Here is a 25,000-nt window from a genome sequence, read left to right on the forward strand (position 1 = left end):
TTCACTTCGAAATGTTTCCAATGACAATAGTTAATAATATCTTCAAAATGTTTAACACATGTCTATAGTTTATTTGCAATTCGTCCATATGGTGTCCAGAAGAATTTGCCATGTGTATTACAAGTGCATAAATATAAGCCTTAAACAATTCTCACTCTGTATCATTTGCATAATCCAATATATAAATTCTAAATTGAGTCTCACATTTTTTTCATCCCAAATCCACCATAAACCACAGAAGGGATGAATTTAGTTCATGACAATTACACTGTATCAAAACACATGCACGCACGCACGCACGCACAAGCACACACGCACACACACACACACACACACACCATGGTGTATGCACACATTACATGCACACAAATGAATACATTTATATGCACATACATGACCAAATTACCTGTCTTATTAATGTTTCTCAAGCTACCAAAGCTTTTTAATTTCCACATTTTGCGCTTGGCTGAGGGGAGCGTAAATAGGGAAATAGAGTAGTGGACAGGAAAAGGGGGAACATGGAGAGAGAAAGAGAGAAAGGGAAAGAGAAGAAGAAGGAATGAGAGAGGAACGACAACTTTCAGGAAAATACAAAACAGCAGAATTAGCAGCAGATGAGAGTAGATTTCAGAAAGCAAAAGAGAAGTATTAAGAGGAAAATAGACTTCCAATCCAATCCAATGTCACCCCGAAGTAAACTAGTCAGTGCAAGCCTCTTTCCAAACTACATTCAATACATAACACATACGTAGTGTCGAAAACCTCACGGAAAAAGATTCACCTTATGCAACTGCATTACAAAATTACACAAGGTCTATTTCAAATAATGCCAAAGAAATACAGTACAGTCCTGATGAAACCTCACTTCCACCACTGCCAGGTCTAATACAATAACCAACCTGCTTCTCTGCCAGAAAGGCAATATACTCGGCTACTTCCCCCTAGTGGCTTATTGTGTATACTATATAACTACGCCAGGCCAGCGACCTCTGATATTCAGTGTGTTATCCTTCAAGGGGGCAAGGGGTCATGTAAAGACACAAGGCAGACATGGTTTTAAAGACTACACATTCTGCCAATGGAGCTTAATACAGTACATACCCACAAACTCCCAGAATAGAAAGTACAGCATATATATTTTACCACTAATTATGTCTTGTAGAAACATGATAGTCCAACTCTTCAAAAATTAACGAGGGGATTTAGTTACAGCAACTTCTTTTGGGATGAGGAACTTGCCGACTGTATTATTTTTCTGACTTTACCCTGACTTTAAACGAAAACAGAAGCTCTAGACATCTCTTGGCCGTATCTGTTGTTCCACACAGCTTGCATTACGGAGATAGTCATCAGGAGAGTTGGACTCCCCCTTTAGTCCCCTATCAGTGTTAACCATCATTAGCCACAATTAAATATCATTAGACCGTATCAGTCTTCTGTGTTTTGTTGGGTTGTCTTGGGTGGGCTTACACAAACAGCCTGGAGTGGAATTTATGGTCACGGAAATACAACGGCAATGATGAAAAATATGGAAGCACTGGTCTTTGGTTGGTGCCTTTGTGCCCATTGGATGCTAGTTTGGTGGGCTTATTATGACCAGTAGAGAGCCGTTTACATGCTATAAAATGTTGTTGCTCAAAATTTGGCTGACCTTCCGGGTTACGGCATGGACACCCATAAAAAAAATCTAAATGAAGGCATGACCCGCCATTCATTTCATGAACCACGAATCATACATCAGACTTATCATACATAACTGTCATTCAATGTTCTACAGACAAAAGAAAGAGAAGAGAGAATAATGTATACATACATACATTATTGTAGAAAGTAGAAAGTATCATAGAGAGTGGATAACTAACTATGACCAAAATAAAGCTGTGCTTGTGCTTAATTTCTTTTTAAAAAATGATACTGTTGGGGCAGTTCTAATTTGGACAGGAAGGTTGCAGCATTTGGCAGCATAATGACTACAGGTAAATGCCATTTCATCCTGTCTGGATTTTACCCTAGGCTCAAACCAGAGGCAACTCTGAATACCCAAGCCCTCTTTCAGGGTGATATTGCTCTAGCATATCTATATTGTATTTAGGGCCAAGGCCATTTAGTGACTTCAAGACCATCGGAAGAGTTTTAAACTCAATTCTAAATCTCACTGGTAGCCAGTGTAAAGACCTAAGTACTGGAGTTATATGATCCCTTTTCTTTGTTTTGGTTAGAATTCTAGCACCAGCATTTTGGATCAATGGTCTTTGGTCTTTGGTTCAATGGTCTTACCCTCAGCCTGGCCTGATGCTGAATATAAGACCATTGAGCCAAAGACGAAAGATCATTCATACTGAACACGGCTTACTTGCATCATAAATGTGTAGTATGATGTAAGTAAGCTGTCTTAGGTATCAATCCTCTTTGGTCTTACCCTCAGCCTGGCCGCATGTACTGTAGTATGATGTAAGTAAGCTGTCTTGGATATCAACTGTCCTTGGTCTTACCCTCAGCCTGTCCGGATGTACTGTGATGTAAGTAAGGCATCTTAGGTGTCAATGGTCTTTGGTCTTACCCTCAGCCTGGCCGGATGCTGAGTCTCCTTTCTGGTTCATGCTCTTCTTCCTCCTGGTCTTCTTCTTGTCCATCGCGGGGGAGGAGGGGCCAGGCTCTTTGCCAGAGGTGGGGCTAGACACACCCTCTACGGAGGAGTCTGTAGACATGAACAGGAGGATGTGTTGTGTGACATGTTCTTTTTGTGATCCTTCTATCATGGTTAATGTAAGCAAGCATATTATCAGCATAGTTCTGTATTGGTCATCCCATTGAAGATGATGTTTTCGGCAGTGAATATTATAAGGCATGTTATTAGCCTGGCAAGCCAAACACTGTGTGGTCACTAGGGCCGTCTAGATGTCTAGGCTACCATGTTATCCCTGTGAAAATACAATCATTTCAACCCTCCCTTATGCAACTCGGGGCTAACTTCTTTCTCACCAGATACTGGAACGGAAATCGAAATGGATGACAAGAGGAACTATGCCAATAATAGACTTCCTTAAACATTAATTAAGCATGTGTAATGTGAGCCTCTGCACATCACAAATCCTCAGTTGTTGTTATTTCCCTATAAAGCCAACAGCAGCATTGTCAACAGACCGTAATACGGATGCTTTTCACAGCATTTGGCAACAATAGAAAAAGTGCCCTTTTATATAAAGCAGTGTTAGTTGGTAGTTAGCTGGGAGCTGTTAGCATGTTAGTCCACAGGTTACTGTGGAGAGCAGGGTTATGATTTGAGGATTGAGGTACAGTAGAGGGCTCACCAATACTCTGAGCCTTACTGGAGAGTGTGGAGGGGTTTCGCTGGACCCCTCGCGTTCCCAGGGTGAGCCCACCCATCATTCCTGGCCCCTCGTCCACAGTCAGGAGGCCACTGGGATACGCAGGAACTAGGAACAAGAGACAGTATGTCATGTCAATTAAAGTAGTAGGCACTAACAACAGTAGGCAAGGGAACTTTCGGTATCAAAAATGTTTTCTTCCAGGAAGTGTTTGTGATATCATCTGATCTAGCATTGTTTGTATCGACTGCTTGCTGCTTCCTCTCCTGTTGTTGCATATAGCTTTGAATAGGGATGCAAATGATCGATTAATTCATTATCGTTAGTTGATTGCCTTATCGATCCACTTACGATTAATTGATTACGATTAATGTTTTTTCATTACATTCATCCCTAGCTCTGAATGTCATGTGCATGTCATTGTAGTGTACACAGTAAAAACTTACAAGGATTTCAGAGTAATTTACTGTGAAATCTCACAGTTAATTACTCTGATGTTCTGGTACACTATGCTACTGTGATGGTCACACGGCACACAGTAAATTAGTTTGAAATCATTGTATCACTTGCCATTTCTCACCTAACTTGCACATCACAGTATTGTACTGTGCTCTTCAAGGATAACCAGCATGCCAAAGTGATAAAGTAGGAAACATCACAGTAAACTACTGTGTGGGCGGAGTATCTATTGAATTATTAGTGCATTGGGGCACAACTTCAGTCATAGACAGTTTGGACTCTTCATTACAATCACACCTTTCATTGACATTTTCAGCAAATTATATCATTCTTAATGTCTTGTGGTATACCTGAATACACCCATCATCAGTTGACTACGTTTTCCCCATGCTTTGACAAATAACAGGAGAATGAGATTTTATATATTGGGAGATATACATGACCATCTTCATGACGGTGGGAATATGGTCATTTTTCTTGTGTACCACTTTAAATAGTACAACCCCTACAATAAACACAGAATATAACAAGGAGTAATATTTTGAAGCACACTTAAGATATTCCATCCAGATAAATGGCTCTCCATAAGTGCATTGCATGATGGGACTCGATCTGAAGCCCATATGTCCTAAGCCTCTCCCCCTCAGGTTGTACATATTGACATGAGGAAGTGAGAAAAAAGGAGATGACCAAGCATGGGAACAAAGAAACTGGATGTAACCAAGAAGCGTCATTTTGTTTCCTTTCCGGTATCCACTTTATGTCGGGTGAACGCCCCTTTAGGAGACCTTCGGTAAGGAGACCTTCGGAGTCCTGAGGTTGAGAATAAACAAGTCCCCTTAGCGCTGTAGATGGCGGTAGCGCACGTCTTGAGCAAACACCTCAAAAATAGAAGAAGAAGGAGGGGACAACGCCCCCTTAGGAGACCCAACTTGAGCCCACGCTTTTGCATTGAGTGGCCGTGGTTTGCGTTATCTTTCTCTTATCCAGTATTTTGGACATGTAGCAAACAAGAAGTTGATGACTAAATAGTTTGCTGTAAATGTCGATGAAGTGTCTGAAGGCCCAGGTTGTGCTATGTGGCAGCCTTGGCCTAATGGTTAGGGAGGTGGACTTAAGTTCAGTGAGTTGCAAGTTCAAATCCCTCCAAACCCTACATTGCCCTAGGGACAGCAACCAATATTGTATATTTGTGTATCACTTTGAGTAAAGGCGTCAGCCCTCAACCCAGCTGACATGCCTTCCCATTGAACTTTCGCCCACTTCAAGTGTGTAACAATATCTTACTGTGAACTCACAGGGAGTTACTGGCTACTAATTGCATTCATTTCACAGTAACATACTGTGAATTCGTCGTATCACAGTTAACTACTGTAAAGGCGTCAACCTTCAACCCAACTGACATGCCTCCCCATTGAACTTTCGCCCACTTCAAGTGTGTAACAATATCTTACTGTGAACTCACAGGGAGTTACTGGCTACTAATTGCATTCATTTCACAGTAACATACTGTGACATTCTGCCATAATTTGTTACTGTGAAATCCAGAGAGACTTTTCGTCATATCACAGTTAACTACTGTGCTGTTATAACAGGTGTTTCGTGGCTCTAGGCCATGATTGGGTGCATTATGTGGCTGCCTTGGCCTAATGGTTAGGGAGGTGGACTTAAGATCAGAGAGTTGCAGGTTCTAATCCCTCCTAACCCGGCATTACCCTAGGGACAGTAACCAATGTTGCATATCTGTATGTCACTTTGGGTTGCTCCTGGCCATGATTGATTGTAATTACTAATTGCCAGGCCTAATTAGAAGAAGGTATATGATTGGAAATGTTGCTGGTTCTGCTTCCAATAAATTAAGTTGCAACCAATGTGCTACACAAACACTTTCTTAAGTTGGCACCTGCTAATGCCTTTGTCTTGGATGTGCATGCCAAAACTCCAGCATCCAATTTTAAATCAGAATATTGCCACCTAGTAAACAAAATTAGGCTATCTTGTGAAGTGCCATTGCACAATTGAAAGTCAAATGCTGCATGACATGATTGACATTGCCTACCATCAACCAGGAACAATGGTAGTGCCCAATCAATCTGTCAATTAGTACCTGACCTCACTTGAGTACATAGGACTGTTACAAGTTCATTGAATTACTACCTGCAGCTGCCACATGCCTGATTACTCTGGTCACATGGTTAACTGTCACCTCTATATAAACTCAGACTGTCACAATGCTTGAGTTGCTTGCCTAAATGACTGGTTCGCCGGCTCTCTGTCCGGCTTGTTGGTTAGTGAGCTAACTGACCGACCAACTGACTGTTTGTTGGCCAGCTGGTTGGCTGGCTAACTGACTCTTTTGGTTGACTGGATGGCTGGTTTGTTAGCTGGCTAGCCATACAGCTGACTTTTTTGTTGGTTAGCTGGCTGACTAAATGAGTGTTAGTTGGTTAGTTAGTTAGTCTTTGGCTGGCTAGCTGACAACTGACTCTTTTGGTTGGCCGGTGGACTGATTTGTTGGCTGGCTAGCTATTTAGTTGGTAGTGAGTTTTATGGTAGCAGGTATCCTTTTTGGAGTGTTACTTACTTGATCAAGAAATGTCAGGTTTGTCTAATTATGCTTAACCAGAGTATTCTATACACACTGGTGAAAGTACCATCATCCAGGAGACTACAAGTATCAAATGGTAATATTGCACATATTTCAGATACTTGCGTTTCTCTGTGGTTATGTGTAGTTCGGTCTATCAATTCAATACAGCAGTGTGATGGCCTGGTTCCATGCCACAGTTGTCTCAGTCATGGTGGGGAATGGGAGGTGCCACAATAACATGGTAGCTACCTCTTTTGTGGTGATGAATGGAGGGGCGGGATCATGGTAGTGTGGGTAGGGTGACAGTAACTTACTGTGGTGTGGCCACAGTAAACTACTGTGAGAAGATCACAGTAAACTGTGAGGATGGCCACAGTAAACTACTGTGAAATGAATGCAATTAGTAGCCAGTAATTCCCTGTGACATCACGGGAATATGTTTTACTGTGTATAAAAACCCTACTTCTCTACTATACTGTTCCAGACTGGACATTCCATGGAAATAGAAGATCTACTGAATTTACTCTGGTTATTGATGTTCTTAGGCAATTTTTATTGGGTGATTTAGTTAGCTCTCAAGCACATTTATTAAACCAGGTGTAGGGTCAAATGTAGGATAGATCAAGATTATGGAAAGATGAGCCAAAGGATGGCCATGATGGCCTGAAATGTCACTACGATAAAATGTATTAAAAGGGAGCTCATTGGTGTGCGGATCGTCATTGCCTTAATTTTTTTTCTGTGCCCACAGTAACCATTCTCAGATAGACAGGCAGAGTCAGAAAAGCACCCAAAACTTATTTTAGTAAAAAGGTTACAAAAAATAATCAAATCCTTTTTCCATTATTTTTCCAATTTCCCTTTTCTCTATTCCTTCTCCTTATCTATTTCTTGTTTTTCAGTCACTAAGTCTCTTTCGCTCACTTTCTCTCTCTCTTTCTCCAACTCAATCTTCTTCCCTCTCTCTCTCTCTCTCTCTCTCTCTCTCTCTCTCTCTCTCTCTCTCTCTCTCTCTCTCTCTCTCTCTCTCTCTCTCTCCCTCCGTCCCTTACCTGCTCCTGATCCCTCGGGTCCAGGGGCGTCCTTCACTACTCCGTTTTGTCCAGCAGGAGGAGCCCCAGAGGAGACTGCTCGAGGTGGGCGCTTCCCTGGGATCTTCACAGTCACCCTCAGCAGGTCCATCTCCTTCCCATGGACGTTCTGCATGTACTCCTGTAGAGGTCAAAGCAGGTTGTACAGTGTCAGCAACAAGGTCAGAGTCCCGACCAATGGAAAAGCAGGACGTAGAATCCTGGCCAATTACAATCCTAACCCAGGAAGAAGGATGGACCAGAGTCCTGACCAATGGGCTGAGCAGATGCCAGACAGCCATGCCTAGTTTTGGTCCTGCTCCTAATACTGTAAACTCAGGATTTCAGGATTCAGGATTTCATTATTCAGGATACAGATACAGTAAAAGTCGTGTGAGACACTAACAGATGGGTCTAATAGGCACTAAGTTGACATTAAATCAGAGAGTTTTTGAGAGGCTGATCACATCAACCATCTCTGTATGTATCTGCCTAAAATTCTCAGCTGTCCTCTATTCTTTAAAATAAGGGTGTGATACCATTTTATAGTCCTACAATTCGGTTCAACGACTGTGCACTAAAACAGAACTGTAGGGCTGGATAGTTGGCATGAGAGCGCTTGGCACATTTTGAGTCTGGCTGGTTGCAGGTCCAGACCATTTCATGAATTTGTCTCTGTGGATCAGCTTCAGTACAAGATCACAGCTTGTACCAGCTTATGCGAGATGATAAAAAAAAGAATCTGCATATCCTTGTCCAACAGCAGGAAATGTGTTGACCTCTGTCAAAACTCTGGAAAAAAAACTTCCAACGTCTGACTAAAAAGTTTCCACGACTGGTGAACCCCATTGAGCAGTCACACTGTGAGCAGTGCAGCTGTCATCTTGCTTCGTCTATCAAAAGCTCCCCTCTTCTCGGCCGGCCATGCTATACTCAATCACCCGCCTCCTTCCAGATGAAGTTGGAGAAGAGAGCAGAAGAGGGCAAAAGAGGAATCATAGTCTCCAGGCAGATCATTATTCTGATGCCTTTTTTGTGCAACTATAAAAGCTCGGCATAGCAGAATTTTTGAATGCGCTACACACAACATTTTACAGTGTTCAATCAACGATGTTCAATGGCGATTTTACAAACACACACTATCAAAGTGTACTCTGAGTGTTATGACTTGTGAAGTCAACATTTAAAAGTCAAATTTTACATATGACTCTAGAGTGTATTTGGGTTTACTCATGGTGCTGAATGAACAAAATGCATGGTGTATATATGAAGAGTTTATTTGCAAAATGGTGTATCCACTATTTTTTACTCGATCATTGAAAATTACTGTTCAGAGATCACCTATGTGTGAATTCTTGCCATTCAGATATTTAGAGAAGATACAGTTCTTTTTCGACCTGTATGAAAGGCATTTTGCAATGCAATGCAATGGAATGCCAAAAATGTCAAAAATGTCTATTTCCCAACATTCTACAAAATGGAGATACACCGTTTCGTAAATAAATTCTTCATATGCTCATGAGGGGGAAAACAAAGGCAGTGAGTAGTACCAATCACTGGAGCTCTTTCACTACGGGAGGGAGCTGGATGCAAACCAATTCTGCACAGCGTGTTGGTAACACTCCCAGGGGGATGGGATTTATCTACAGTGTGGGCTGTGATCAATGCTTCCATTTAAGAGCATGCGTGTCTGAGAGACCCATAAACAACAGAAACACGTGCACACGCACGGACACAGACACAGACACACACACACACACACACACACACACACACACACACACACACACACACACACACACGGACACGGACACACGGACACACCCACACACACACACACACACACAGGCACAGACACAGACACACACAGAGACAGACACACACACACACACACACACACACACACACACACACACACACACACACACACACACACACACACACACACACACACACACACACACACACACACACACACACACACACACACACACACACACACACACACACACACACACACACACACACACACACCATATTCATTCAGCAGTGGAACTAAAATGGCTATATTGCTTCTGTGTTTCATATACACGCACAAGCAAAAACACACACAAGCACAAACACAAACACACACTAAATGTTAAAATAAATGCAGACATATACACGCATGGACAGACATGCACAACTCTACACAGGTACCCGCAGGCACACAATGCAGTTTAGTATACAAAGAGCTCTTTCCCAAAACGCTGTATCCACCATTTTTTGACTTTTTGCATTTTAATATAGGAATTGACTGTTAGGAAGTCCCATCATTGATGTGTGAAATCTTGTCATTCAAATGTTTTAAGAACATACTTTTTAAACCTCTATAAAATGCATTTTGCAATGCAATTCAATGGAATGCCCAATACAAAAATGTTAATTTCCCAACATTCTATGAAATGGATATATCTCATTTTGGAAAAGAGCTCTTCATACTGTATGCATGTCTGGTGTGGACTTACATTGACACTGGAGTGATAGGAGAGCACCCCATCGCTGGACAGAGTCACATATTTCTTCTTCCACTCCTTATTGATGGAGCTCCCACTACGCTTCAGCAGCACACTCTGTAGAGACCAGGGAAGAGAATAGACAGCAAAGGAGTAGAAGATAAAAGAAAGGAAAGCAAAGAGCGTGAGACAGAGAAAATGTATGCGTGTGTGTTTGTGTGCGAGTCTGTTTGTGTGCCAAGAGGAAAGCATACATTTGCACCTCATGAATTAAATCAATGTATTGTAGAACTCTGAAACTGACACTACTCAAAGTCTAAAAGTTAACAAGAAGGATCACCGCACACTGGTGGACTTGGTTTTGCTGCTTTTTATTTCACCTAAGGATTGTACAGGTAGCTGTTAATACCTGCTGGGCATTGCTGCCTGTCGCACCTCCTCCGGTGCCCATGGGTCAGCGAGAGAAAATAAGACTTGTGACACAAACCTCTTTATTGTATCAATTAATAGGCAATCATAGGGAATACACATTCATAATGCATGCAGAGGAGGTGCCTTCCTGTGATCCTTCTTCTTTACTTTGGATTACTTATGACTGCAGCCTGGAACCTGGCTGTGCATAGGAGTTTCAGATTTTTAAATACTACTCACACTCTACTCCCACACACACACACATGCACACATGCACACATGCACACACACACGCACGCACGCACGCACCTGTTTGATGGGGATAGCCCTTCCACTGCCAAAATCACATTTGCTATCAACACTCCTTCTTTCCTCACTGCCACGCCGACCCTGCATGAAAAAGGGAATTAAGAACAAAAACACATCTTTATTATTACAATATGTAATGTTCTGTATATTGTCTGTATATTTTAGTATTCTACCTCAAGCCAACTGTATAGTTGTGATATTCTGCTATATTAAAATATAAAAATACCTCCATTCCTACATTTAAGAATATTTGTATATATGTATATATATATGTATATATATGAAGAGCTCTTTTCCAAAATGAGATATATCCATTTTATAGAATGTTGGGAAATTGACATTTTTGTATTGGGCATTCCATTGAAATGCATTGCAAAATGCATTTTTATAGAGGTTTTAAAGTATGTTCTCAAAATATTTGAATGGCAAGAATTCACACATAGATGATAGGACATCTTCACAGTCAATTCCAATATTAAAATGCAAAAAGTCAAAAATGGTGTATATAGCGTTTTGGAAAAGTGCTCTTCATATGTATATATAATGTTTTTATTAGCTTTTAGTATTATGACAAGACAGTGAAGAGTGAGATAGGAAACGAGTGGAAGAGAGATGGGGTAGGGTTGGGGTACGACCCAAACCTGTGCCACAGCATTCTCTTGTATACACTTTTCTATGCGCAACATGCATGTCAGTACATTCCAGAAGCTGTTCAGTTTAGATCTACCACATCATGAGGCATCGTGGCGCAGTAGTAGAGTAGAGTAGAGTAACTTTATTAATCCCCAGGGGGAAATTCAGTAAGCTAAGGCAATGTGCCCTTACCCCCCAGGGACCCGAATTCGATTCTGACCCGGGATCATTTCCCAATCCTTCCCTAACTCTCTCTCTCCCTGCTCATTTCCTGCCTCTCTCGCCATCCTACATAATAAAGGTGTAACAACCCAATGAAATGTCTTTTTAAAAAAGGTCCACCACATTATTAGCCTGGCTGTAGCCCCGGTCTTTAAGATAGAGCTTGCTCTGCTTGGCAACACTCCAGTAGACAGATCTAACTGTACGTGCCGTCCCACTGATTCCTATGATGTATGCGTAGCATTAACTTTTCATCGGTTCTGGATTTTTATGGACCTGGAAGAACTGAGAATTAGAAAAAAGCAGACTGTCCAGACTGACTTGGACATTAAGTATGTCAGGCTGTAAGGATGGGCTCACGCTACAAAATTATGGAAGTAATTCTGCACAAAGGGTTGGTCTATCTCTTTTTTTACACTTAATGTCTCTTGTGAACTACACTGTAACAAATAGCTGTTTATTTACGGAAATTCTGCAACAGCATTCTACTGCTTTTCGAAAAAACAGACAACTACTGTGAAAATATTACTTTGAGTCACATATTGAGCAAAAACAGTAAGTACTGCACAATAGCAGTATTCGCCGTTGTGGAAAAAACTAGAGATGCACCGGATCCTGATTTTTAGGATCCTGCCGGATACCAGATCCACTGAATAAGATCCTGCCGGATCCGGAACCGGATACCGGATCCTACAAAAGGTTTGAAACATATAGTCTACTCGCACACGTGGGCCCTTTTTATTACGTTGGCGCAAACTATTGTTTAGACTCATTGGCTTATTGCCACACTGCCTTCAATAGCCGCTTCCAAAGGGATTTCACTCCATGCAGTGATTGGGGTTGTGAAAGACTGAAAAGCCTAGGCTAGACATGCACCAGACCCTGATTTTTAGGTAACATGCCGGATACCGGATCCACTGCTTAAGATCCTGCCGGACCCGGACCCTGTGAAAAACTCTATTATCCTGACGGATCCGGATCCGGAACCGGAACCGGAACCGGAACCGGAACCGGAACCGGATCCGGTGCATCTCTAGAAAATAACAAGTTATTTTAGGCAGCACCATTGAAACCCATTCATCCTCCACTTGTCCGTGATCACCATCAAACTTCAATACCACCTGAAGAACTGAAGTCATTCTGACTGGTTAAAGATTATCTGATACTATCAAGCATGATGAAACAATTCCTAAGGAAACTGCAATACTTAAAAAGTGCTTGATGCAGCAAAGTGTGAGTAGCACATGCATTTTGATAGTGATGAAAGTGTGAATGGCTGAAACATTTGAAGAACTTGTAACACAAGCAGCCCCATCTAAACCAATCTGCTAATCAGTGCCTGGCCTCACCTGAGTAGGGCTGTTATGCCATTATTCAATTACGGGCGTCACCTGCCAAGGGCCTGATGACTCTGGTCACATGGTACTCTTTCACCTGTATATAAATCTGGACTATCAACACTTCAGTTGCTGGCCTGCCTGCTGGCTGGCCTGCATGGCACAGCATAGCACTTGTTTGCCTACAAGCTTGCCTACAAGCTTGCTTACATGCTTGCACACTTTCCTCTTTGTGAAAGCTTGCAGTATGTGGCATCATTTGTGGCATTGTGGCATATAATGTGCCTGCTGCAAATTAGGCATTGCTTTGAGAGCTAGCTTGTAGTGCTGCTTGTTTGCTGTGCTACTTGGTGCAAAATATTTTTTTAAAGACTGACCAATGCTATATTCATCATTGGCTCATCAAGAGATACAGTAAAAAGCCCACCTTGCACACTATCATTGTAACATAGCACTGCGTACTCTGACATTTTGTTCATGCCCACACTTTCAAAGGACCACCGCAAACCATTTTCTCAATACAGCATTGCGGCATAGTATCATGCTCAAGGCACTCCAGTCATGGTGAACGATGGGAGGGTGGGGTGGTAACATGGCCAGGGTACCACAGTTATGGAGAATGATGGGTGGGGTGGGAAGTTGCCATGGCCATATTCATGAATACAACTATGACCCAGTATTTGCCTGTCATCACACAGTACAATTCAACTTTTTAACTGAAATGTACTGTTATTTTTCTGTAGAGTACTGTTATTTAACAGTTCAATTGCTGCTGAAAAAATGTTATATACTGTGATACATTAAACAGCAATGAGCTGTATTTGATTTTTGGTGTGAAATAACAGTAGAATTACAGGTAAATATAATTGCCAGTAACTGCCGTTATTTTGCAGGGAAATTTTCTTACAGTGTACTGCTCTAGTCTACAGCCATCCCATTTTATATCTCTTGCATCTCTCAGTTGTTGACATTAGTGTTGATGTTCAAAAAGAAAGTATAAGGATATTTTTTTCCAAAGCAACACCTGTCATTGATGCAAATGTGTGTAGAAGTGTCAGTCACGGGTTTCAAATGTAAAAAACCCTCTACTGTAGCTGTTCTACCTCTTGGGCTGTACCCTAAATTTTGCATTACGTGTGACCGAGTTCACATACTTGCTTCAGAAAGATCAGAGCACAATGCACAACAGAAATGGGGCTCTCATTAAAATTTTCCATCATTGTTTGACTACTGCATCCTCAACATGGAAGTTCGGAAGATACCCCCCATGGTTCTGTCAAATTTGCACCGTATGCACGTGTCTGTGTACATAGTGTTCGGCGCTGTACCACGAGCAAAACTGACATAAAATTCACAGCAAGCAAACATGTCCTCGGTCTTAAATGCTAACTATAATCTGTTACTCTAATTCAGAGCTGAATGTATTAAATCTGTCTCTTTCTGAACCTAGGATTGACATATCTGGTACAATACACAGTGGTTACTGCAGTGTTAAGTTAAGTGAAACACTTGGAGAGTCTAGTTGATCCCTCTTCAGGTTGGTCATGTACTACCATCTGTATGTTGAATTAACACTGTAAACTCATTAATTGTGTACACCAGTTGTTACGCTCCAAATGAGTTAAAACAAAGGAAGGACGGAGTCAGATGTGTAGCGGACAAACTAGTAATGGAAAATCTAGCAATATTAATGGACAAAAAAATGCCTACGCATATTGCTAGAAATCCATTGCTAGGCTAAGACTATGGTGGGTGGGGGGGTCGCGAAAATATTTTTAAGTCCCAAAGGGGGTCCCCACTGAAAAAGATTGGGAACCACAAAACAATAAAATGTGACACTTAGGAGAGGTCAAGGGTCAACTGACCGGGAAGCGGGTGGTGCGGCGTCGAGGGCCACTCCTGAGGGTGCCTGGGGTGGCACTGCCCAACTTCTCGGCTCCCGAGCCCCCGATCTCCTTATGACTGATGACAGGAGTGGAGGGGAGCGACGAGGAGTAGTCACTGCTCTGGCCTCCATTGCTTGCCTTTTAGAGAGAGAGAGAGAGAGAGAGAGAGAGAGAGAGAGAGAGAGAGAGAGAGAGAGAGAGAGAGAGAGAGAGAAATTGTGTTCCCCATTTTGTCTGATGGGATTTTTTTATATCCACAGTATATTTCAAGTTATAACTTTCCTTCCACATTTTCTTTCTTCCTTATTATGTGTCTCTATAGACACATATAGTCATTCTATTTGTATTTTTGCACGTGTCTTTCGGCAACTCTGATTCATTCAGTCATGCTGGTAAGTTTTGTTTTCAAATGTACAAAGACGGCAAAATAAATGTACACTGATATTGAATTCCAAACTATTATAAATTAATACAAAGTAATTCAAGATCTAAACAAAGATCTACACAAAGACTACAGTGAGTATAAAACATTAGTGGGAGGAAGCATGGAGAAAAAGATAGTGTTTGAGTCATTGAAGTTCTGAAGTGCTGAACTTCAGACATATTAGTCTTTGAGTGCACACAAGAACTGTAAATGGATGAAAGAAAAACAATCATACTCAAAAGAACTATTTCCTTCAAGACTCGCCACCAAGATTTTGTCTGTTTAATAAAAATAGTGGAGGGTGTGGTTATTTTTATTTTACCTTGTGTCATGTTCAGTTTATAGTGGTACAAATCTTGATTTGAAATTATGGACACAATATAATGGACATTGACTGTGGTGTTCAGCTACTATAAGGAGAATACAGAGGGGGTGGGAGGAGATGGAGGAGATCTACAGTATAGGATGGGTCAGAGATGGGTCTATGGGAGATGGGCAGCTATGCATGAGACTCACCTGCCCAGGGAAGGCTCCTGACACTGGGGTGGAGCCTCCGGAGTGGCTGGGGGAGTTTGGGAGAGATTTACAGGAGGCGAACAGAGCCGCTTGTCTTTTCACTGCCACGATCTTCTGAGCAGCTATAGGCACAGCGGAGACAGGCACAATAAATTAGATTAGATATTAGGAGAACTGTTCACAACCTTGCCCTACAAATGCAAAATGGAGCCACAGACAAACACAACGAGACTAATGTGAGTTTTTCTTTAATTTGAATGCCTCTTAGGGTTGTCACACTCAACTGTTCAGCCAAACAAACTTCAGGCATAGTGACCATGCTTATGAGTGATTCTCTAATTCGCCTACACTTTTAAGTCCATGGATTTTATTTGGCAATTCCACTAACTATTAACTGCATCCAATGATGTTTTGGACATTAGAAAACATTTATCTTTCATATAATACAGAAAGTGTAGACATAGCATTATTTCCCTCAGCAAGAATGAATATTTAATACTGGTTTTGGGCGTTTTCATGCCGTCCTGTTTTCCAAATGTCAGATTCAGTCTTCATATTAGCATGTAAAGAAACTTGTTTTGCCCAAGACGATTGCAAATGTTGATTCACAGTAATCATCACAATATGACAAAACTGTCAGAAAGACCACTGTCCTTTCCATTATACATGAAATTTGCCATTTTGTGTGTGTCCACGAAAACTGTGTTAACCGTGTCACGGTCTGAAACCTCCTCCATAAATCAGTAATGGTTTGGTCTTAGGCCATACGAATAACATCACGTGATGTCATAACCTCTTTGGCAGGATACGGGAAGACTTTTTGGTAAATTTTGAGCTCCATCCTTCCATAATTTAATCCATTCTTTTTCATGTTCTCATAGCGGGAAAATTGCCTGTCAACTGTGTTATCAAACATATTCATAAGAATCTGAATTAGAAATCACATGTAGAAAAACACAGATAAAGCATACAGATACATGAATTGATTAAGGTGTTGTGGTGGAACTTCTGAGGTCCTCAGTTAGCACAACACCATAAAAATGGCTGAAATGTCAACGGTGTTACCGTCAATGGTGTTACAATTAAGTATGACAGTCAGGGTTGCCAGATGAGGCTGATGATTTCCAGCCCAAAAAATGATCAAAATCCGCCCTAAAAAAAACCCGCCCAATTCTATTGATTTATATGGCAGTGGGAAGGTTTTTCTGATAGATGCCATTTTTACCCGCACACGGCCATCCTAAGCAGCCCAATTGGGCGGGAAGCAGCCCAATTGGGCGGGAACCAGCCCAATCTGGCAACACTGATGACAGTTGAGGAGGAGTATGTTTTTGCCAATTTATATCCATATTGACAGACAAACAAACAAAATAATTTGTGCTCTAGGGAGATGGGTTTGTCTGCTCTGTTTTTTTCTCTCCTAAAAAAAATGCCGACTTGTTCCCCTGCACTGTTGACCGTAACACCGTTGAGTAACACCGTTGACTGTTTTGAAAGTGTTTTTGCGCTATTGATCCCTTATGTGTTGGAAAAATCCTATGAACATACACTAGGGATTATCTCTGGAGAAGGAAGTCTTGTGTAAGGAGGGTGACTATATTCAAATCAGACGTTACAGGGATTTATGATGAAAAATGTGTCAGTCTGTATCACAGTGACTCATAAAATCCTACTTATGAAGCTCAACAATCACATTTTCTATATCAGTTGCACAGATTAATGACAACATTACTGCTAAGGGACATAAGCACTTTCAAACATATATTGTTTCAACTCTGTAGTATTTTTATATATGTTTGAAATGACATAGTATTTGTCCATAACACTGTTGACAAAATAATTAAGCAGATGTTCGCTTTCATTAGAGTATTTATCAAATGATTTAAGATTAAGCTTGGCAATTTGTTTGTTTGGAAACTTAAATATATACACTATGTAAACATCTAGGTCATTTAGTTGAAAAAAATACTGATAATTGACATTTTGCTTTTGCCAAAAGCGTAGGGGAATCGTAGAATCACTCTTATACTTAAAGTAGAGAAGCCCACCATTTGGGCACAAGGCAACTAAGGTGTTTAAATCTCAGTTTAGATTTTTTTTGTTTTTTTTAAATTGTACCTCAGCCAAGGAGGTTATGTTTTCGGTGTTTTGGTTTGTTTGTCTCTCTGTCTGTTTGTCTGTCTGTTTGTCAGCAGGATAACTCAAAAAGTTATGAACGGATGTTGATGAAATTTTGTGGAGTTGACAAAAGGAACAAGTGATTAAAGTGAACAAGTGAACAGTTGCTTACACAGAAAGACATTTGAAAAAAATAGGGAGTAACACAGTCAAATGTTCTATCAAAAAGCTGCCTTGGTGGAGGTCTGCACTCTCTGAGTGCATTTCTTGTTTTAAATGCAGTTACTGTCTTTTGATTTTCTTCAGCAGGGATGCTGTCAGAGACCTTCAGATGTCATAAACATGCTACTCTGTTAGATCTGTCACTAGAGCTCTCACCACATGAAACATTCTAGTGACAAAAACAAAGCCTCAGGTCACCTTGTGCTGTCCTCCACTGTAGCGTGGGTTGATCATAATAGACCAAATTGACAGATGGGAAAACAGCAAGCAGATTTGCAGATACTGCATGTCAGGCCATGAAGTAAATAAAATGTTTATATTACATTTTGCTTTTTGACTGGTGAAATATTTGAGTCTTTGCTTTAATGGATGTCTTCCAGAGCAGAATATGCCAGATGCCTCCGCTAACTCGTTTATCTTTCCGTAGTTTAGCCGTCACATCTGTGCGAGTCTGTTCAGTGAATAAATAAAAGGCAGAGTGGGATGGGAATGAACGGAAGAGTGTGTGTGGTAAACAGCCTAGAATGAGCTCATTTGCAGTATCTCACACACACATCAACCTGGATATTGTCTTGCCCTTGACACACACAGGAGGAGGGAGAGAGAGAGAGAGAGAGAGAGAGAGAGAGAGAGAGAGAGAGAGAGAGAGAGAGAGAGAGAGAGAGAGAGAGAGAGAGAGAGAGAGAGAGATGAAAAATGATGCTGTGGTTGTTTAAATGTATATGTGGTGGTGCCGGCCTGTGATAAAGTCGATTGCTTATCTCCCCTGTCACTTCATTTCTCCTGCAAACTCTATAGTCACGTCGCTTTGACCTTCCTCATTCTCTCCGCAGAACTTCTGCATTCTATATCTCTCTTGTGTTTTCACGTTGCACCCTGAATATTAATGAATTTAGACGTATGACTGTATTTCAGATCTGGACTGGTAATCTGGCATACAGGGCATTCCCCAGTGGACCGACAATCCTCAGGGGCCAATGATTTTGTTTTTGTTGTCCACAATTTAACCCATTGGTCAATTTTTAATAGAGACAATGGCCTACAGTATATTAATGGATCTGTGCCATCAGTGCCTGGGCTGTTTGGTCCACTCCAGTCCTGCTATATTAGCATACTATTTCCCCTTTTTCGTACATAAACAGTAGACTGCCGTTGAGACCTCAGCTATTTGCACTTCTATAACACACTTCTACAGTACAGTAGGAAAGTGTGCGGCTGAACAATGGACTATCCTGATAAAATGTTACTAAAATAATGTTTTGTTCAGTTACATGCTTTATATGCTGTTATAGGCCTAAGCGTGTTCTTACCAAAATGGTCATGGCAGTCTTAATCTGCTACCTACAACTCTCAGTGATATCCTAGCAGTGTTGATATAATTGATTTTCTTCACAAAAAAAATCTGTGAGGTGGAGACCATATGCGCCCAAAGGCTACGGCTTCATCCCTTGTCTGTGCTTTGGATAGTGAGGACACTGCAGGCTGGAGGACCCATGTAGACTGTACTGCTCTCCAATGGTCACACTCTGAAGATGTCCGATAATGGATCCGGTCCATAATAGCCACAGCATTGCACTGCACTGCACTGCACTGCACTTACACTGCACAGATGGCGACGTGACGTGAGGTCACTTGATGAACAGCAACTGCAGAGCGCTGAGCTCATTGTCATGCCTCTAGTCTCATACTGTACTGGAGCATTACATTACACTGATGAGAAAGCCCATTGCTACGGCAGTAGATGGATATGCTGCTGCTGCTGCTGAGAGGGGTGATTGATGGAGCCAAACACCAATCCCCAAACAACAGCACCAATCTCCATTCCCCCCATCCACCATGGGCTTTGCTGGGCACCAGGGCTGGAATAACGCACAGGCTAGATATGGCTGCAGCCTCGGGCGCCCCACCTGACAGGGGGGCCCTGATTGGCTAAAAGTGAAAAACTGCTGGATTGTGACAAGATGCAATATTGAAAATTTCATCTGTCGTATTGAATACAGTAGGTTGACATGTTATCCTTAATTCCTAGCTCGTTTTTATGACACAGTGTAAATGTGTCGTGAAATTTGCCTTCCAGGGGGTCCCAAAGAAAACTGTTGCCTAGGGGTCCTGCTGGACACCAATGTCTTGCCATTTTGTCCTAAACTGCAAGGCGGTCCTACCGAGCCATTATAACGTACGAGAGTTGCACCCCAAGGCGTTAGAGTTGGAGTTTGTGTTAAGGCTGTCTTAACATCCTATACTTTCTGTAGTATACTTTGCCAATGCAGCATGTCTTGACAGAACATTGTCTGCACCAGTTGCGTAGTTAGTTTGCCATTTCTCATTGTCAAGCTTAGAAAATGAATGTGAGGACAATGCCAGATAAGCAATAAAATCTACAATCTTGGCCTGACTTTATATTTCCTCAGGTCTCTTGGCTTAGACACTACCATAGGAGCAGATCCTGAAGATGAATACTCTGTCATTAAGCAATGTTTTTCATTTTGTGGAGTGCAAGGACACTAACCAACCTGATGCATGGTACTGGTATCTATGGTCTTGTTTACAGAGGAGCTGATGTGCGTGTGTAAAATTGTAACACATTTTAGAAGGTGCTAATCTGTCGCAACCTCTGTGTTTCTCACTTGCCAGGAAAGGGAAGCGTGTTAGGAGCCAGATGTGAAAGTGCTTCACAAAACTAGATACCTCAGCAGACTGGGAGAAAAAACTGCAAGCGTGGCCGTGAGGGATTTTTTTTAACACTGCATAAACCACCTTTCAATTCTTGTTATTTTGTCCTTATTCTGCTTTGCAAATGCAATGTTCACAACCAGGTACTGTGTATCCTGTAAAATACCAACAAACTGGAGAACTAGACAATTTATATTTATTATTCTCCTTTGGCATCATTTGATATCTTTGGTGCCATGGTAGTGATTGCACTTAACTTACTGCAGTGGCTCTTAACCTGGGGTGCGCCAGAGATTTCAGGGGGTGCGCGGAATTTTGTTTGTGCTGAGGTTGTTACCAAAATTCTGATTCCAAACATTATAATTAGGTCAAATCAATACCAAAATAAAACATGTCATGTAAAGTCATTAAAGTCATTAAAGTATTGATTGATGTCTAAAGCATTTTTAGTACGTATACACGTGTAGACGTTTGGGATGGGGGTGCACGGCTTGTCTTGGGAACAGGTAAGGGGGTGCTTTATGAAAAAAGGTTAAGAACCACCGACTTACTGTATGTAGTTCGTATTGTCTTAATTCTACTTGACCTTGTAGTTATAATACCTTGTAGTTATTTAGTAAGTCTCTTACAGTATGTACTTCATCACGACAAGCACTAAACACATACTACAGTGTCGGAAAGCAGTCTAGGGTTGTTGACTCCTACCTTCAGTGAAGACACGGTTGACGTTCAGACCGTAGGTGGCGCAGGTTTCGAAGTAGGAGCAGCGTCTGACGTCGGAGCAGAGTTGGCGTGCCCTGGCATCCTCTATGACTCTTGGGTTTGAGCTGTTGATCTTATCTGAACACACACACAGACAGGAAACAAATGGGTGAGCTAAAGCTGCTAAAGACAGGATGCAGAAGACACCATGTCTACAGCCACTACGATGAAGCAGGCACTCATAAACCAGAGGTGCTCTGGTGCACTGCGCCAAGACGCCATATGGCCAAGTACAGTAGGACAAGTAGGACAAGTACTATTTCCCAACCCTACCCCATCTCTGTCTCCCACTCATTTCCTGTCTTCAACACCTAACATTTTAAAAAAAAGTTTTTGACATTTCCTGACCAAGCAACACTTCATTCATTCATTTCAGAAAGTTAATTCATTGAGAAAGTTTTTAAAGGTGCACTGTGTAATATTTTTAGTAGTTTATTTCCAGTCTTCATGCTGCCTATTCACAAATGTTACCTTTTTTATGAATACTTACCACCACCATCAAAGTCTACACTCTAAGAAAATTTCCCTGCAAAATAACGGCAGTTACTGGCAATTATATTTACCTGTAATTCTACTGTTATTTCACACCAAAAATCAAATACAGCTCATTGCTGTTTAATATATCACAGTATATAACATTTTCTCAGCAGCAATTCGCCTTTGGCTAAGCCCCGCCCTCTTTAGTTACAGTTGCTAGGTCGGACAGATAAACTTTCAATGCTGAGATATCAACGTGATTTATGCAGTGACTGCAAATCGCAGCAGTTATTCACTCATAATAAATAAAAAACGCATTCATAGTATTGTGAATATAAGTATTTATTTTCTGAACGGTCATGCGATGCATCACAGCTGTTATGGGCTCTTCTATGGGTATCGATAGGCATTGTAACCAGCACCATGGTAAGCTGAGGTCGCATATCTTTTGAGCCCTGACGCAAACTTGCTAGACGAAAACGAAATCACACAACTTAATGACTGTAGTCATCTTCAAAGCTACCACAGCAATGTGTAACATTAACGTTTGGCGTTTATATCTTCAGTAGCTTAACAAAGTCACGTCCATCAGCTGCTAGTCAAAACACTCCTGCCGTGACCGATAGTTAACTTTGCTAGCAGTGTTTCTTCATTAATTAGGTCAGAAATCCAAAATCCTACTCTGAAACAGGTTCGTGGTTTGCTTACAACCTTACTGAAAAGGGACATGAATGAGATGGTGTCATGATCGGAGCACACAAAGTATGTTTTTGATCCGTGTGCTTTCTAGTCGAGTGTGGGGCTGCCGAGACCCTTCAAGGCAGACTATCCAGCTGCTAGTAATATTAGTCCGGTTTTAGGTAAAGAAGAAAGTGATTACCACCTGTTACATCGCGGGGAAACTTGCACATTTGTCACAAATACCCCAGGCACAATTTCCAATCATATTTTAATAATAATACGACCGTATCTCGCTAACTACTTGAAAACATGCGATTTCAGCATTGAGTTCAATGGAGCGCTGTCAAAACTGTCCGAGGTTTGTCCGAGGTCGTCCTTTTGCTGCGCTGTGATTGGTCAAAAAGCACTTTAGGGCGGGCCTTAGCCAAAGGTGAATTGAACTGTTAAATAACAGTACTCTACAGAACGTTCACAGTATTAGTATTGTTAAACTAAAAGTGCTCTACAATATTTATGCAGTAGTATAAGTAAAATAACAGTACATTTCAGTTAAAAAGCTGAATTGTACTGTGTGATGACAGGCAAATACTGGGTCATAGTTGTATTCATGAATATGGCCATGGCAACTTCCCACCCCACCCATCATTCTCCATAACTGTGGTACCCTGGCCATGTTACCACCCCACCCTCCCATCGTTCACCATGACTGGAATGCCTTGAGCATGATACTATGTCGCTATGCTGTATTGAGAATATGGTTTGCGGTGGTCCTTTGAAAGTGTGGGCATGAATAAAATTTCAGAGTACGCAGTGCTATGTTACAATGATAGTGTGCAAGGTGGGCTTTTTACTGTATATCTGATGAGCCAATGATGAATATAGCATTGGTCAGTCTTTAAAAAAATATTTTGCACCAAGTAGCACAGCAAACAAGCAGCACTACAAGCTAGCTCTCAAAGCAATGCCTAATTTGCAGCAGGCACATTATATGCAACAATGCCACAAATGATGCCACATACAGCAAGCTTTCACAAAGAGGAAAGTGTGCAAGCTTGTAGGCAAGCTTGTAGGCAAACAAGTGCTGCTGTGCCATGCAGGCCAGCCAGCAGGCAGACAAGCAACGGAAGTGTTGATAGTCCAGATTTATATACAGGTGCAAGAGTACCATGTGACCAGAGTCATCAGGCCCTTGGCAGGTGACGCCCGTAATTGAATAATGGCATAACAGCCCTACTCAGGTGAGGCCAGGCACTGATTAGCAGATTGGTTTAGATGGGGCTGCTTGTTGCAAGAGTGTTACAAGTTCTTAAAATGTTTCAGCCATTCACACTTTCATCACTATCAAAATGCATGTGCTACTCACACTTTGCTGCATCAAGCACTTTTTAAGTATTGTAGTTTCCTTAGAAATTGTTTAATCATGCTTGATAGTATCAGATAATCTTTAACCAGTCAGAATGACTTCAGTTCTTCAGGTGGTATTGAAGTTTGATGGTGATCACGGACAAGTGGAGGATGAATGGGTTTCAATGGTGCTGCCTAAAATAACTTGTTATTTTCTAGAGATGCACCGGATCCGGTTCCGGTTCCGGTTCCGTCAGGATAATAGAGTTTTTCACAGGATCCGGGTCCGGCAGGATCTTAAGCAGTGGATCCGGTATCCGGCATGTTACCTAAAAATCAGGGTCTGGTGCATGTCTAGCCTAGGCTTTTCAGTCTTTCACAACCCCAATCACTGCATGGAGTGAAATCCCTTTGGAAGCGGCTATTGCAGGCAGTGTGGCAATAAGCCAATGAGTCTAAAAAATAGTTTGCGCCAACGTAATAAAAAGGGCCCACGTGTGCGAGTAGACTATATGTTTCAACCCTTTTGTAGTTTCCGGTTCCGGATCTGGCAGGATCTTAAGCAGTGGATCTGGTATCCGGCAGGATCCTAAAAATCAGGATCCGGTGCATCTCTAGTTTTTTCCACAACGGCGAATACTGCTATTGTGCAGTACTTACTGTTTATGCTCAATATGTGACTCAAAGTAATATTTTCACAGTAGTTGTCTGTTTTTTCGAAAAACAGTAGAATGCTGTTGCAGAATTGCCGTAAATTAACAGCTATTTGTTACAGTGTAAGTATTCATTATGACTGGGACAATTGCACTTTTCATACATGAAAAGGGGGATCTACTCCATGGTGCGCCATTTAGAATTTTGACATTTATAGCTGCAAAACGTACAAAGTACTATACTTTGGTCATACTAGTAAACTAGTAAATATTAGTTTATTTTTATTCTATTTTATTTTATTATTTTATTTTTAGTAAATATTAGTTTATTTAGTAAATATTCATGAAAAGATTAAATTTGGTGATAGGTAGCACAGTTTCGATTATCA

At 41.4% G+C, this 25,000-nt stretch overlaps 1 protein-coding gene across 2 annotated transcripts in view; it reads right to left on the reverse strand.

The window, feature by feature from the left end:
• The window catches only part of LOC134462712 (arf-GAP with GTPase, ANK repeat and PH domain-containing protein 1-like), a 69,389-nt gene that overhangs the window by 19,114 nt on the left and 25,275 nt on the right, over positions 1–25,000 (reverse strand). Inside the window, exons 6-13 of one of the 2 annotated variants that reach the window (XM_063215886.1) lie at positions 21,400–21,534; positions 15,682–15,803; positions 14,721–14,879; positions 10,664–10,744; positions 9,956–10,060; positions 7,431–7,590; positions 3,330–3,437; positions 2,561–2,698 (exon numbers count right to left, since the gene is read on the reverse strand). In XM_063215886.1, coding sequence (XP_063071956.1) covers positions 2,561–2,698; positions 3,330–3,437; positions 7,431–7,590; positions 9,956–10,060; positions 10,664–10,744; positions 14,721–14,879; positions 15,682–15,803; positions 21,400–21,534 — 1,008 coding nt within the window. Of the gene's footprint in view, positions 1–2,560; positions 2,699–3,311; positions 3,438–7,430; positions 7,591–9,955; positions 10,061–10,663; positions 10,745–14,720; positions 14,880–15,681; positions 15,804–21,399; positions 21,535–25,000 lie in introns of both variants that reach the window. The other variant, XM_063215885.1, reaches the window with a different exon arrangement.

Source organism: Engraulis encrasicolus, chromosome 14 (assembly GCF_034702125.1).
Source record: "Engraulis encrasicolus isolate BLACKSEA-1 chromosome 14, IST_EnEncr_1.0, whole genome shotgun sequence".
Classification (NCBI taxonomy): domain Eukaryota; kingdom Metazoa; phylum Chordata; class Actinopteri; order Clupeiformes; family Engraulidae; genus Engraulis; species Engraulis encrasicolus.